General features: G+C 38.2%; 2 protein-coding genes across 2 annotated transcripts; both read right to left on the bottom strand.

The window, feature by feature from the left end:
* Positions 1–5,466: 5,466 nt before the first annotated feature.
* On the bottom strand, positions 5,467–10,037 carry LOC103996866 (26S proteasome non-ATPase regulatory subunit 14 homolog). Its single transcript, XM_009417902.3, has 6 exons — positions 9,803–10,037; positions 9,527–9,704; positions 6,852–6,933; positions 6,333–6,509; positions 6,084–6,251; positions 5,467–5,948 (listed from the first exon to the last, which is right to left on the bottom strand). The coding sequence occupies exons 1-6, from the start codon at positions 9,939–9,941 to the stop codon at positions 5,757–5,759; spliced, it is 936 nt and encodes a 311-aa protein (XP_009416177.1). The 5' UTR covers positions 9,942–10,037; the 3' UTR covers positions 5,467–5,756.
* A 634-nt stretch (positions 10,038–10,671) lies between these two features.
* Positions 10,672–16,871, bottom strand: LOC135592435 (folylpolyglutamate synthase-like). The gene is made up of 16 exons (XM_065081890.1): positions 16,627–16,871; positions 16,425–16,531; positions 16,284–16,349; positions 16,088–16,197; positions 15,801–15,861; positions 15,401–15,484; positions 14,102–14,158; positions 13,927–13,987; positions 13,490–13,536; positions 13,304–13,381; positions 13,021–13,185; positions 12,703–12,942; positions 12,498–12,618; positions 11,603–11,758; positions 11,306–11,415; positions 10,672–11,069 (listed from the first exon to the last, which is right to left on the bottom strand). Exons 1-16 carry the CDS (start codon positions 16,838–16,840, stop codon positions 11,010–11,012), a joined length of 1,737 nt encoding a protein of 578 aa, XP_064937962.1. The 5' UTR covers positions 16,841–16,871; the 3' UTR covers positions 10,672–11,009.
* Between the last annotated feature and the right edge of the window lie 355 nt (positions 16,872–17,226).

Raw genomic sequence — 17,226 nt, 5'->3', positions numbered from 1 at the left:
CCGCTGTCAGTGCTTTCTCTCTGCTGTGGATTTTGGTGGCCGACTCTCTCGTTTCTTCCTCTAAATTCTTTTTCGCTCCCATACGCCATCGCTCTCCTACTTTGCTGCTTTGGCGTCGACAAGCAGTCGAGATTATTTAGCATAATTCTTTTGGCTTTTGCTTATAAGATTTCAATCTATCTCGAATAAGTTGTATGCAAATATAATTCATTGATGCAGATGGGATGTCAATTACGAAGCACTCGGAGTAATGATTTGAAATCATTACATCTCCTTTTGCTTTAACCTCAAGCTGATGAAAGCAAGCTCAGAGAAACTTCACGGACACGAAAGCACCGATAAATCTCTCCCATCTTCATCATTATAATCCCCACCTTTTACTGGCGAGATGGGTCGTATTTGGGAATGACAACACACATACACGCTCTCTCTCTCTCTCTCTCTCTCTCTCTCATCAGTATAAGTATCGGCTCCCTTAGTTCTGAAATGGGGAACACGTCACAAGGAATCACGGAATAAAACAAGGAAATCGTTACCGACATAGCTTTGGACTCGTACCGAATGATAATTAAGATTGAAGAAATCTAAATCGATTATTGAATTCAGATCTTTCCTTCTCTCTACCGCTCTTAGATTCCTCATCCAATTATTGGGAGATTCTTTCGAGTCACAGAGTGTGGGATGTTGACGTCGGAACGTCAAGCGAAACCTCACGGCAGTTGACCAGCGGCGCGACGGCGATCCATTACCTGCACTCCACCCTACGATTCTGGGAAGTTATCCCCAGTCATAAGACCGAGCGGTAGGCTCGGGTCGATTCAACTCGATCAACTCTAAGAAAATAAGGCACAAACAAGATAATGAGATCAGAGGCACAGATGCCATCCAAAGAGGTGCGTGGAAACAATGACTGCTCGACATCCTCCCGATTAAGCCCAACACTGTCGCTGATACAACCTACGCATAATATTATACTATGCTGCTGATACTCCTCCTCTACTTGGCTTATCCTGGAAATGCGAAAGCTATGTTTCGGCTCAATCCCACAGCGATAAAAACCATTGTGGGTTGGGAGACCTGCACGAAGTATCCGATTCCGATGACCTGTTGGAACAAAAATGTGTTCTAGAAATTTTCTGGAAAACGTTCCTAATGAAATCTGAAAAGACCTACCGACAGAAAACAGTGATTATGATGGGAATTGACATCCATATTGTGTGTTACCATCAAAGAAAAGAGAACGAGAACAGATGTGCCTTTGATCTTATTATTGCAAATCCTGTCCTGAATTGGAGGCTTCTGAGGATTACCATGAGATTCTTGAGTTGGAAGATGACGGGTGATGTGATTTAATAAATTGATAGAATTGATAGGCTCCATAACTTATTATTATCAGCTTAATTGATTTGATGTGTATCATATTTTCTTTCGTAAAGGATTAATCTGTTCATGACATCTACCGTCTCGTACAAACTTATAAGGAGAAAAAAAATATATCGTGGAAGTGAAACTTGGGATAGTTAAAAATGATATTTGAGTAAATACTTCATTGATACAAAGGTAGGTTTTTCGAGCTTATACCAATTGCATCACGAATGATCTAACGTCCCATCTTTAGACATATATTGAAGTCTATATTTTACGTCTTAAAACTTTTTGCCATATCATAAATAATTTTATAAATAAGATATTTGATATAATATTTGTGTATATCTGTTTCTTTCAGTTTTATTCATGTTTTAGTAGAGAGTTTATAGTAGGCTTGTCAATCTCATTTTAATAAATTTGTATGGTTATTTCAATATTGTAAATATAGATTGTATGCGATCGTCATGTAGAGGTAACATTATATAGAAACATATCATCCAAACAACCATTTTAGGAGGTTTCTAGCTCTATAAAGTAGTATAGAGTGTTAAGCAACATAAGACTTAGGAGTTACTCGGGTGGCACATAGTTGGATGGGCTTTTATGATAGTGTCTAGGGATGGTTTATTGTCTTGCTCCATAGTAATTTCGTACGAGGACTTTTGATCACGATAGACCACTTTAGAGCTTTTATCATATATTTACATTATATATATTTATAATTTACATTGCAGAGTCTATATTTATAATTTACATTGTCTGTCAAAGGAACAGACATCATAGATTGACATTAAGAGGAATAACCAACCATTTGCACGGAGGCACCACGAGAACAAATGAGCTAAGAAAAACACATAGCACATAAAGGTTAGGATGACTGAGTTCGAGCTATGACTCGATGTTAGCAACTAAATTTGACGGTGCTTAAGGCAAGTAGAGCGCTTGGTAAAGGATGAAACCGTTCAAGGAGGGATGAGTTACACAGCGATTGAAAGAGTTGTACAAAGCTCACAATTGTAAGTTCAAATTATTAACTCGAATAATTCAATACTTATGCATGAGCTTCTATGTGGATGATAAACTGTCTGTGACAATTCCAAGGTGATCAAAACTTAGCGTCATGCAACATTGAAACTCTCTTCGGTATGGGAATGATACGTTTGTAGGAAGTTAAAGTATGTAATAAGTTTAGTACGTTGTTAGGCCTTGAGGGGCGTAGCAGGGACTATATTGGTAAAGAGTCGTAATTTAGTGTTCGCACTAATAGAATAGTTCATAGTTTATTCAACAAGGTAGAGGAGTCCAAAGAATACAATTTGATCATATAGAGGTATGACTAGATACAAATGAGAATATAATCGATGCGAACTCTATAGCATGATGGCGGAGGCCATGCATAGGACCACAGGGTAGTCTGTCTTACAATTGACCACGGGGAACTGCTTGGAAAATTCAAAGATGCTGAAGCGGGTGGTCAAAAGAGATGAAGAAACGATAACGAGTTTAAAGGGACTTAGCTACCCAAAACAAAGATTGATCTACCGATTGTGAATAAAGGAACATAGATGCAAGATTATGCATACTAGGGCCATAGGCATGATAGTGTCATGGTACTATAGAGGTGGGATTTTCGTGGAGTTATCGATCCCTTGTTCTCATGAAGAGAGAGTGCATAGTCATAAAAATGGATTAAAAAGGTGGAGTATATAGAGGTAAACTCTAAGTATCAAGACAAAGCCGAAGGGCAAAAGCTAGAAAACTTTGTAAGACTAGTGTCGATAGGTTTCTCATTGAGATAGCCAGAAGTGAGAGACTTTATAAAGATTAGAGATTCAGCAAAGATGATAATGTCGTAGGAATAAATGAGGGAGAATGTTAGAGACAAATATATAAGCAGAGTGTTCGATGTAATAATTGTGTATATGTGTATCTTTCGATTATATTTATACTTTACATAGCATGCATATGACTTATAGTAGGTTTAACAACTTAATTTTGATTGACTTTTATGATCATTTCAGTCTTATAAATATATATTGTTTGCAATCATTATACAGAGGTAAAACTATTCAAAAACAAACCATTCAAGCAATCATTTTAGGGGTTTTCTAACTCCGTAGAGTCGTGCAAAGTGTCAGCCAACACAGTACGTAGGAGCTACCTAGGTGGCACATGATTGGAAGGGTCTTGGGATAGTATCTAGGGTTGGTTCGTTGCCTTATTATGTAGTAGTGTCATGTGGATACTTTTGACCATGATGGATCATCTTGGACCATTTGTCATGTAATCGTTCAGAGCTTACAAATTATATATTTATAATTTATATTATTTATAAAGTGCTTATTGAAATGTTTGCCTATGAGATCCTAAGTTAAATATTTCTTTTAACTTATCTTCTCTTTTGTAGGTTATTAAGAAATCATAAGTGGTTTCGGGGAGACTAACCCCTTACGGATGGACATGCAAGGGTACCACATGACTTATGCAAAATTAACTAAGTCTATGATAATATAAAAATAATAATATTTTAACCATTTTCCCTTGTGCATTATAACGCTCTACCTATAAAACCTATGTGTTTTATAAAATAAAAATACTATCAAAAATAAAAATGAGACTAATTGTACTATTTTATGTCTTGTATAATCTACTCGTGAGAAACACTCCAAAATATCAAAAAAGGAAAAAAAAATCAAAATGGGTCATTCAATAATTTCTCGTCAAATCTTTTGTAAATGCTTCAACTCGTGCCTTCTGACTCCTAAAAGTATTATTGAGTAGTTAAAATTTGATCTACTAATACTATCTTAACTCGTTAATAATTAACTCTGATACGAGGTTGGTAGATTTATGATAATCTTTTTTGATAATTAATGATCTTTTGATGAAGAAAAAGGACCTTTACTTTTATGTGTCAGTCTCTCAATCATCTTTTGCTGACTTTTTTGATTGATCATCATTGTAATAACTCGAAGTTCTCACTTTCGATCGATTTATTATAAGAAGTTTTTTAGCATGTGACTTATAAAGTTCTCTCCACTGTTCTTCTATCTTATTTTAGTATTTGGAGTATACCACCACCTTTATTAACTAGTTCACTCTTCCTGTAGGAGTATAAGGAATTGATGTGCACTTGGAAGTCCCACCTATATACTCTCTTATACTCATGATCATATTGTCTATTGCTTCATATTTACATCCTTTGTAGATGTTGTCACTATGATCAACACATGATTTTGGTAGTTAAGTTTCCTTAGATTAGTTGAAATGCACATAAAATACCAAATTCTATGGTACCGAGTCCCATCCATTGACGAGCACACATAAGACTCACCTATATGGTACCATGATATTAACTTGAGCCTTTAGTTATTTTTTTAATACAAATTTAATATACAAGATGACCTTTAATTATTCTTTTAATATAAATTTAATACACACATGAAAGATCATCTTTTATGATTTTATGACGTTTACTTCTTAAATCCATAATCTTTCTACTTTTCTCCTTTCTCTATGATCTTTCATAATCTTTCTACTCAAGGTCCGCTATACCGTATCGTATCGGAGTTTCGACCCGGGCTCGGTACGGTACGGTACCGATGTACCGGGCGGTACACCAGTGCACCTTGGTGTACAGATACTATAGCAGTGCACCTTGGTGTACCGATACTGTAGCAGTGCTACAGTGTAGTACTACAACATTGTAACGGTACCGGGCAGTCCACGTATTGAGTACCTGACGGATCAATACATACCACCCGGTACGCTTCGGTACGGCAGACACTGTTTCTACTTATCCGTCGCTTAATAGCTCTGCTCTCAGAGTACACGAACTTAAGATTGTGTACCATTGTTCGGATATTAGGAGTCTATAGTGAGATAATGATGACCAAGTTGCATGGGGTTAATCCTCCATCGAGCATCTTCGACTTGATCTGGTAGCGTGTTCGTCCACGAACACATCACCGCGCCGCATGCCACAACATCTTGACTAGTTCTATTTTAAAACAAGCAAGGCATTAAATATCCATGTTTTGATAATGTCGATACTTTCACACCTCATATCCAACATGGGCAGTTGCAACAGAAAACATATAAAGAAGGCATCATGATACTGCCAAAAAAATAGTTTATGATGGTCACTTAGAAAGGGGCAAAATAGTACCCAAAAAACCCAACCAGTAGTACATTGTGCTAATAATATAACCACTGCAACGTAGTTGGTCGAGGACTACAATTAGACTACTTGCTAGTACAGGCCCTGATGTTCCATTGAAACACTAGGCATCGACAACAAACGTTTTCCTTGGCAACAAAAGGGAACCGGAATGATAAATGATTTTGCTGAGTTGAAAGCAAAACAAGTCCTCAACTCGAAACCGCTATCAAAACACGACGGTGTCCAACATAGTACCCAGAGTCTGAATTATGTTTGATGACATCAAGTTAGAGACATGCTCTTCCAGATGCTTTTTCGCATCTTGCCTTCCCACATTTACAATAGCCAACTTTTCAGGTGGAAGCTCATCCTCCTCCTGGACTGCTTTGTTATATTTGATAGCCAAATCCAACATTTCCTGATTATCCAACATTAGTAATTACTTGCAGTTTCAAGACGAAGAATGATGCACCTTTTTTTTTTTTTTTCTTGACTAAGAGAATCATTTGCAATAACAATTGATATTCCAAAGGTAGAAGGTCGCATTGCATACCTGGACGGTCTGCTCATTGGTTTTCGAATGGGTGTCAAATGGGCGAAGTATCAATCCATCCGTCCATTTCTTTTTGTGAAGGTTCAGCAACATCTTCTCCTCGAGCTCATTCTTCCGGTAATTTATGGCTATAGAATAGTAATGCCGGTTCAACCCATGGATCAATGCCTGGTAAACAATTTCTAGATATAAGTGTAACATGATAACCAACTCAGCACGATCTAGGATAGTAATCAACCAGCATTCAACCTGAATGGATGGTTTGTTGAGATGCCCAACATTGGATGTTGTTTGACGAGGCTCCTGGCCAAGCATCATAGTCTGGGGGTTAATCAAGCGGAAAGCATCAATGACCACCTTACCCTTTACGCTCTGGATCGGGTCTACTACAACAGCAATTGCCCTCGGATTCAGGGCTTCAAAACTCTGCAGAAGGTCAACAAAATTATATAGACCATCCAAAAAGGCATCAATATCAAAGCAACTCACTGACACTATGACTGGGGGAATCGGTAAATTATGAACCAGCATTTGTGAAGGCAAAAGTAACCCAAAAAAATAGAGCTGGCATATTGGCATTACCAGTTTTCTAGATCTAGTCAGACAAGCAAAAACAATAACTACCATAAGAAATAGCAACAAGAATAAATTAGATAGCTTACTCAGCAAAAAATAAACATGCCAAACCATTAGATCCACATTCATCATTAGGCAATACACACAGAGAGTAAAGCAACAAATACTTGGGAGAATAGGAAATGACGACACCTGCTGCGTGTTTATGTCAACACCAGAAAGCCAACAACCAAAGCCTGGGTGAGAATGGTACCATCCGACAACCATTTCAGGTCTGTAATATTAGAATTAGTCAGACATGTATACTAAAAAGAAATCCAACATTCAGGAAAAGAAAAAGTTACCGGTACCTTTATTTAAAATGAGAAGTTGACAGAAATGTGAATATACTAGATGTAGAAATCAAAATCTTAGTGCAACCTTGCAGTGCCAGATGGGTCCTTTCCTTTTTCAATGCATATATGATCCTTTTGTTTTGTATATAATTTTATGACTGACTTTTAAACGTATCATGAAAAAAACATGAGTGAAAAATTTAAAATGGCTAAATATAATATATGTACAAGTTCAATTATACATGAGACTGAGAATAACCTCTTCAGTATTCACAGGCTGTCAATGAACATACATAAGTACATATCTAATCATTCACCTGATATTAAAACAAAAAACATGGTATCTTGAGAGTTGAATATGGCTAGAGGTTTGTATTATAAGTCTGAAACTCAAGAACGGTATTGCTCCCATGGTATATGATATTAGTAGACATTGTGGTCTATGCTGATCAGATAAGCAATATCCATGGCAGCTTGATCACTGATTGGGTTGGGAGGCCTGGATATGATGCTCCACCTAGTAAAGGTGGGAGAAGAGGGTTGATGATAAAGTCAATGTACATGTCTGCTATAGAGCATTCGTGCTACTACCACTGTACTGCTCTTGTCGCAATTGGAAGTTCTGATTCAACAAATAGAGACCTGTTGTCGATATTATAGTTCTGGTCCACAAAATCCATGCTGGTAGTAGGGCAATCACCATGAGAAACTCCTGTCAACCTCAATCATGGATAAGATCACATCTCAACCTTATCAACTACCTTCTCTTACCCATTCCCTCTCATAATCTGAATGGAAACAAGACACCCATTCCAAATGAGTGGGAGAATGCTAAACTGAGCAATAAGACATTATCTAAATAGAAAGAATCAAACTCCTGTTATAAGTGGGTGGGAGAAGTTTTAAATCACGAAATAAATTTACCACCCAGTACAGGTTTGATATTGTGCAAATATCCACTGATTCGCCAAGGATAGACTAGTACTGTCTGGTAAGATCCAATCGACATGTTGATATATGGTCAGATCAGTAAAAATACAAGGGGGTACACACTAGTTTGACCAATACTTTGAAATTTAACAAAAATCTCCTTTCCCTTTTTTTTTCATCCAAGCCAATCAGTCATAGACATAATAAGAATTCTATTGACTTCAGTTTACAGATTGCATTAGGACCGGAAAACAAATAAGAACATTAATTAATTTACAACCTATTGGAATGCCTAACTCAACCAAGGTAAACCAACGCAGATTTCCCTGAATCAGTTCCAAGATTTAGATGGAAGTGTCACGATCTGATCCAATAGGATATCTGATCCACGAGCTTAATAGGTCTAAATCATAGACCGAAAATAAGAGTCGTATAACCTTATAGCCAATTCAAATCTCTTTCCACATCCAATGTGAGATCAAGCTTGAGCATCACAATCTCCCCCACTTAATGCTTGACATCTTGGACATCATGATCCCCCCTTATTAAGTTTGATGTCCTCGTCAAGACCAAAACATAGCCCAAAATCAAGTCCTAGCATGATGCACATGAAGCTTAACTTAGTGATGACTCCATGTCGTGATGTGTCTTTACTCTTATCTACATGTAGTCTCTTTCCTATTCAGGTCCATCATCGTGCTCAATACCGAATCAGATACCCTTTGTTATGACCTAATGAGAGAACTGATATACTAACTTAGCCCAAACCATAAGTCAAAATATTTAAGCCTAAAATAGTATTAGACTATAGGACTCTATAAACCAACTCAAATATCCTCCCACAACTGGCATGAGACTAAATTGATGTGTTAAATCTCCAAAACTTCAGGCTTGACATCTGGGGTGTCACAATTTGATCTACCCAACTTTTGATCCAATAAATTAATCCAACTAGAAATCCAACAACTTTGATAAATTTCATGGTGATCTAAACCTTCTACTTATAAGGGTAAGAATTGATCCTCTCAGAGCTCCATATTGGCAGGAGCTTTATGAATTAGGCTCTCCCTTCTTTTGTAAGCAATTTTGGCAATTAAAATTGGATTTAGCCTTAGCATTCAACATCGTATATGTATCAAATCAAGGCAAAGCCATGAAACTAGACAAAATAGAACTTAGAAGGTAATGATGTATCTAGTCTAAAAAAAAAACTCGTACTGGCTTCCTCTTGACACAATGGCAATTACAAAATCTACGAATATTTTTTTTTTCTCTGACCTTAAAGAAGCAAGATCTAGTTACTCCATAGAAATAAACTCGCTTTACCGTATCAAATCCAACAAAAAAAAATAATGGATGAACAACCTGCGGAATGAAATGCGAAGAGACCCCACAAAGTAGAAGACTCGAGGCATTTAGAAGAAAAAATTAAATTCATTGTTCGATTAGCTAAACAGCAGCCAAAAAGTAGCCATGACGGAAATTTAGAGACGGAAAACCAGGTAAAGAATGTTATCTGATGCCGAGACATGCATATCTTGAGAGGATCCAGTGTCAAGAAACAAGGAAAGGAAGAAATAGATGAGGGTAGGAGGAGGAGACCTTCCTGTCTGCTTGAGCATGTCAAGCATGTTGGTCTGGAAGACGTGATCGACGGCCTCCACGCTGACGCCCGTCCCGCTCTGAGGCATCGCGAAGACGTCGACGACCCGGACGGTGTACTCGTCCACGAACTCCCCCAGCATGAGCCCCATCACCTCCATAGGCACTCCGGCCCTCCCTGTTTCCCCAATATCAAAAGGAACCCTAATCTTAGATCACCATCGCCATCATAATCAAAGAAGGGCAAGAAGGAAGAATTGGAAAACACAACATTACCGTGCTTGAGCATCTTGAGGAGGGCGAGGGAAGAGATGTAGACCTGCTCGGCGGAGTCGAGCTGAGGGGAATCGGGAGGCGGGTGGCCCATACCGCCGGCACCCGAGAAGATCCGATGCAGTCTCTCCATCCCCTGCATATCCTCCCCCTTCTCCTCTTCCCTTCCCCGCTTTCTCTCCTTTCTCTCGCTGCCGCGCGACTCAAACCCTTCGCCGTGGAATGATCGATCGATCTCATCTCCTCGGCGATGCCGTTATAATCTTAAAACCGAGTTCGAATTAAGATCCACGTCAAGATTCCCATCCGCTTGCTTTTCCGGCCGTCCGATGCGTATCAAACGGACAAAAATAATTCTATAATTCTTTATGGCGTATCGCCGTTGCCTTGAGCCTGAAGGCAGCCACGTGAGCCGGGTCGAGAAATCCTTAGCCCTGATCCGACCCGTCAGATCAACCGGACTTGAGCTATGCTCGATCCACTTTGGAAGATGGTTGATTTGAGATCATGACATTTTGACCCGCTAACGAATCGGGTCGGGTTTGGATTAGGCACATTTCCCTCAAAATTATATGCAGCAATATAAATCACTAAAGGGATATTAATTATGTACAGCAACGTTACAACCAGTATACCTTATAATGTTCGAGAGCATGATTACAATTATGCAATCTCTTGCATTATAAGGTCTCAGCTAATTTTTTCTACCCAACTCATAAGAAGCAATTTCCGTATCAATTGTCTCCACCAAGGATTGGTAGAGATTCAATTATAACAGAGGATACATGCAAATCATCTTTACAGCATTCAAGACACAGTGGACCAAATAAACAGTAGCAGGTCAATCTTAGAAAAACAAACTCAAAAGATGATTGTACTAAAAAGAAAGTGTATAAATTTGCAAGAGTGAACTCATCAATTTCCATTTTTCTTTCAATCGTCTCTTACATAAAAATTTTTCAAGCCCAGGAACAAGATTTACTCGGTCTACTTGAAGCAACTCACGATGATGACGGTATAACAATATATGTCGAGTGACCTCTTCGACCTGAAAACTTGAGGTTCTCAACAATAAAAGGTAAGCGAGGAAGCGATAGCTTACCAGCATTCAGAATAATGTTTTTGTTTTCCAAGAGTCTTCGGAATAATAGAAATGAATCAGCGAATCAAAACATGACCGAGCTTATAAGTTTATCTCCAGGAGGGAGCATCAATTCTTCATTAGTCTTAGCACATCACCCACAAGGTGCAAGGAACCGGTCACCAGAACCTGAAATGGAAAAGGTTATGAAACTTATCTTCATGACAGGCCTGAGGAGCACAGTGGCCCATCGAAAATATCATGGTTTAAGAAAGCAGTATTCCTAAACAATTAGCTAAATGAGGTATCAGATAATTTAGCATAGAAATCGTCTGACAGATGTCATTCTTATTGAATTTCAACAATATAAAGATAAAATATCATGGCATATTGTCTTCTATTTGTGGCAAGGATAGGCTTGATACCTGAACTTGAACTGATCTGCTTTGTTGAACACTTTCCCTGAGCCACTTAATAGCTAATGGGAGTGAAGGAAACACTAAACTGTCCTCACAGACACTTGCACAACTTGAGCCTGTAATAATCAATGGTGTTAATTCATCATTTGCTAATGAACTAAAAAAACCATGATAAATGAATATCGCAAAATGCATTTTCAGAAGTTTAAACATCTAAGTAACACCCGCAACTCCAAGAAGCATTTTAGATAACCTAAATTACTTATGAACTTGAAAAAAAAAAGCAAGAACATTTAGGAGCACCTTGTTCACTATGCATAAAATTCTCCCATGCTTTCTGTAGTGTCAGCTGCCAAGAAAGATCGACTTGCTGAGGATCAGTTGGTGGTGATGCAAGAGATGTAACCTTGTTATATACTGATTGGTTTGGTACAAAAATGGCCTTATGAAACTTGACCCCTGAAAGTCGTTAAAATATGTCCATCATTAATTCACAGCAATGTATCATGAAAATAACTAGTAATATCTGGATGAATGAAACAACAATATACAGCTACTTTATTGACAAGTATCCTATGAACTCTCTTAGATGGGTAACATTACCATTTGCCCTGTTGCCTGGTCAGACAAATGTCCCCATTGTGGGGTTTCAGCCTAGGATCACAAAAAACTAAAGTAGATCATAGTGATTCCTTGGTACTAATATGAATAGTATGCTTGCGTGTTATGTCTTAAATCAAATTGTTCTACTTAAGCATTTTAGACTACTTGTAGCTTTCTTATAGGGAAAATCATTTAATTCACAGATCTGATGTAACTGTATCTATCCTTTCTACTGAAGTTAGCTAAGAAAAGCCCATTATGACATGTACATTTGAGTAGGAAAGACAAAGAAGATGTGTCACCACCACCTCCAAGCATCAAAAGACAACAATTAATTCTGGAAGTTGTTTAAAACTTTAAATAATTTTACAAGGTGGCAGAAGAAGTCAATAACAACGTAAGATAGGAACAACCTACAAACAAGTCAAAACAAGCCAAAGTTACTACTTATATTAGAAAGTAGAGGATTGGTGAAAATCTTCAAGATTAATTGAAATTCTGTAAGAAATAATTAACATGAGTTACATTGGAGCAGATATGAGATTGTAAAGAAAATGAATTTTCCGATATACGAAATGTTCCTCATCTGACTTACCATGCTGATCACAAGTATTTATTAGACGCGGAAGCAAGAGCTGAGGATCTCTCACTGACATGCAATTGAACAAAAGTATCTGTTGGTGATCCTTTCCCCCTAGTGAATTAGGGTGACCTCCCTGCAAACGGAACATATAAAAGAATATGAATAGGCATAATTTAATATCCCAGTCAGGACACGCTAAGAGTAAAATAGAATTTACCTGTCTCATATGGTGATTCTCATGAGGCCTTTCACCAAACCGTGAAGGATCTTCTCTTATAGCATGGGAATACCATTTCGCACACATTTCCATGCTTTCTGGGCTATGTGCACCATCCAGGTAGAAAGTCAAGCCTCCAAGGTTGGAGTTCTGCTGTTGCCCCAGTGAATCAGGGACAATTTGTGCTCGTCCCTCCAAACGAGCCCTTGATAGGCCGCTGACAAATTGCTCAGGTAAACTCTGGTTGCCACACAGAACATGTTGATGATCCTTTGCTAGGTATGATGAAAAGAAAATAGAATATAAAAGCACACTTACATGTTCATCTATATTCATGCTTTTCAAATTTCCAGTCATTTTAAGCCAAACACTAGACAAGGCAATAGCGAGGCCAGAATTTAGATATTGATGTTCACCATCTAACCCAAGATGCCGATTTTTCAGCAGTCCAGTATCTAAAGGCAAAGCTAGTTGAAGAGGAACCTGTAACAGAATAAATAAATGTTTACTCACGTGTCATGCAAATAATATGAGTTTATCATTCAGGTTGTAGTGTGCCATATCTTGATCAATCAAAAGTGCATAAAACAATGACACTTACACCTAATTGAAAAGCCTTGTCTTCCAGCGCATGCATTGCTTCTTCAGGCTGGGGCACAGTATATGCAGGTACTCCTTTCTGTGTCAAGTGAAATGCAAGATATGGAACAAAAATAAATCACAATTTTTTTTCTTGTGGCATGTTACATTACATTTTCAAAGCACAATAAATGAGAAATTTAAATACCTTAAATATGCCAGCTTTCTCTCCTGCAATTTCTCTCAGTGTATTTCCTGTTCATGGTAGAGTCAGCAAAAGAAAAATTATATTCTGATTCACCAACTCTCACAAGATTTCTTACTATGTCTTGTAAGAACTTTTTTGGTAACCAGTGTGATTGTAACAATCTTTTCTAGCATGTTCTAACATGAACCATAAATAATATGATATTTCCATAATGAGCCATGTTTCAGTTCTAGGATTAACTGGCATAACTCTGATAATCTTTTACATTATATACTAGCAGATATTGCAAATTTTATACATCCTAAACAAATATATTCCCTGTTGAACAATAAGGTAGAGAGCATAACACAGCATAAATTTTCTTTCTGAAGGAGCATAACACAAAACAATATGGTGATTATTTGCATATTTTCTTTGGATGTGGGGAGGGGACCAACCGAGAATTTCCATATGGTCATAACCCAAGGAGGATATTCCACAAACAATTGGTTTCTGCACCTGAAATATGATGGTGAAATTTAAGAAAGCAACATGTGTGCTCTAAATATATGCTTTATGCAAGCTACAATTATTTGAAACCAAAAACACAACTTAAAAGAAACAATTACTCACCACATTGGTCGCATCAAATTTTCCTCCCAAACCAACTTCCATTATAGCAACATCCACCTAATTCATTTGAACGTATAATATTATGGTTATTATGTACTAGCTCAGATTCTAGCATTAGCACCAGAAATACTAAAAAATGTTGCAACATGTTAGTCTGCAAATTAATCAACTAATACTGTACAATTGCAATTAGAACTGTTTAATTAATTTCCAATGGGCAATAAGGCCTGTTATATCATAAAGATGCAAGAAAAATAGACTGCAGTAATATGTTACCAACATTTGGTGAAAGTTAAACACCGAGAGTTAGATTTGTGATTTACAACTCCCACATTCATGTTCATGGCTGACGTCCAAGTAGTTTTCTGAACATCTCATCCAACTCTAGTACACAAGGAATAAATATGATGCAATATTGAGTAAGAACTAGTCCTTCCCCATTATGTTTTTCAGCATCTTCTTAAAATCTTGAGAAGCCTCACTTGAATTTTCAAGGACATGAATCTCAATAAAGTTCCCGTAAGTTAGTTCCTCTCTTTTATCTTGTGCCTGTTGCTAATTTCCAGTTTGCATTTGGTAACTTACTGTCAGTTGGTAGAATAGGACCTTGTCCGAATTAAGATATTGCTTCAAACTTTTGCTTGATTCTGGCTTGAAAGCTAAACTAAGATCAATGGATTTCAAATTATAGCAAGTACAATTACCTAGTTGGCCAGTTCTAATATGATTAATGAGCAGAACAAAAGCAAAAATATCAAACATGGTATATTTTACACACGGAGTCGAGTACAAATCTGAGACAACCTGATTTTAACTTTTCCCATAGTATCAGAGTAGTCATGAGTTTATCAGTCAAAACAACTGGTGGCTTAAAGGATGACTTTCTTCATTCATGAGATAATGGATAATAAACATCGGCATCTCTCAGCAGATGTTCACTGGATATTTTTGGATAATCATTCAATCAATGTAGTCAGAATCTCATTAACCTTATTTGCACTACTATGCATCATTTAGATTGAGAAAAGCAACCTTATGGAAAGACAGAGAAGAAAAGCAAAAGAAGAAGTTGATGCATTAAATAGATCAGGTGAGGCATTTTCCAAGTATATAGATCTCTTCTCTTAAACATATAAATGTTCTGTTTCTTTGGACGAGACCCGTAGGCAACAGGAATGGAACACGAGGATGTCAAGATTGGTACAACCGATGCAACGATAAGAAGATAACAAACTGACAAGGAACTGTGTCATCAACAATAAGGTAACAGCAAATTGAAAAGGAATTTGAACTGTTGACCTGCTCTGCTGAGAATATCTTGAATGCTAGGAGGGCAAGGAAGCGGAAATAGGCCGGCATCGGCACATCATCACCAGTTTTCTCCTGCAAGGAAAAGCAAACCAAGCAATGTTCTAACGCTCGAGAAAGAACCATAGTTTGAAACAAACATCAAAAGGAAAAGCATGAGAAGAATAGTAACAACTAAAGAAGGTGACAGAAGGAAGGCCTTCGTTTTGATCATAGGACATTTTCATACCTACAACTACCATGTCCTGTACCAAGTTGAAAAATTGTTATGGTTGCTTTTAGAAAAGAAAGAGTTGTTCAATGATTAATATCCAATGAAAGAATCTTAACGAAAACATGCAAATGTAGCATACAGTTCGATTAATCTTGCATCAGAAGTATATGTGTATACCTGCAATCTATGCCAACACCACCAGAAATACTCCAAAAACTTCTCTTCAGAAACTTCAACCCTAGAGTTCGATCATAGGAAACAAAGAAATGTCAGTGTTCCTTGCTAAGCATCGAGAAGAAACTGCGTACGAACCTAGCTATGCTTTGATATACATGGAAGAGTAAGCAGTACATTAGTTATTACCGTTGATAGACTATGAGGGGAAGATAGAGCATTAACTTGATTGGGTTTAGAACAAGTGCGGGCCACGGCATGAATCCTGGAGAGAAAGCAAAGAACCTTACCCATCGAGACGGAACCGCTCGCGGACATCGATCAGGTGAGGGGATGTGAACAGTCCAGTCCGGAACCCACAACACCGGAGAATTGATTCGGTAAACGTGCACGTCGAACCCTGCATCGTTAATTCATCATCAGCCAGCACCGATCGGATCTCATGCGAAAAGCAAAAGCGAGAGAAGCACAAATCAAGGTTTCCACCTTTCCTTTGGTGCCGGCAACATGAATTACTTTAAGTTCAGGAATCGCGTCTTCCAACTCCAAGATCTACACGGATGCAAACCAAGCATATCGAATCAGCTAAACGGACGAAAGAAGAAGAGAACATCGAGGGCATGGAACCTTTAGGTAGTCGAACATCAGATCGAAGTGGTCGCCCTTGTTGGACCCATCAGCTCGAGTGCGGCGCGTGATGAGGGAGGACAAGCAATCCAACGCCTCCTCGTAGTCTGCGGCAGAAACGGGATTAAGAAGGAAGAATCTACGAAGAAGACGAGTCCGTTGTCCACGGGCACGACGAGCCGTAAAAGAGTTGGGGCAATACCTCGGGCCATGGCTCGATTCGATCGGAGGCGGAAGCGATGGGTTATTGGGAGCGGGAGGCAGGGAACGGCGCAGGCGCGGAGGGAAGGGTCGAGGGCTACCGAATCAGTGTTGGTGATGCGCCGCCGCACCCACGAAGCCAACAACACGCGAGGAGCACAGGGATGGCGTGGGCAAAACGACCGAGATCGGGCAGCCGGGCTCGCATGCAGCATAGCGTTACGCAGTCACGACCTCACAACGCCACGATTTGTGTTACGTGTTAATAACACTGCTACTTTCCTCGAGTTCGATTCGGATACGGAAATCGATTGAATCAGAGTCCGAGCATCAACCTATAATTGGAGTATTATAAAATTAATTATAAATATCCTATAGGAATACTAATTAGGTTCAAATTAAGACTCCTTACTGGAATAGGATTAGAATTTGTATTATTTGTTAGGATTAATAAATAATTTAGGAATATTAATTAGGTTCAAATTAAGACTTGTTAATTTGCATCACCTAAATTATGTGGTTGAATCGTTTGCAGCACCTAAATCTGTAAAATAATCTTCATTTTATTTATTTAGAGGTCAATTTAGTAGACAAAATAGTA

This window comes from Musa acuminata, chromosome BXJ1-9 (assembly GCF_036884655.1).
Source record: "Musa acuminata AAA Group cultivar baxijiao chromosome BXJ1-9, Cavendish_Baxijiao_AAA, whole genome shotgun sequence".
Taxonomy (NCBI): domain Eukaryota; kingdom Viridiplantae; phylum Streptophyta; class Magnoliopsida; order Zingiberales; family Musaceae; genus Musa; species Musa acuminata.
Note: the sequence above shows the minus strand (reverse complement) of the source record. Positions and strands in the feature narration are given on the sequence as shown.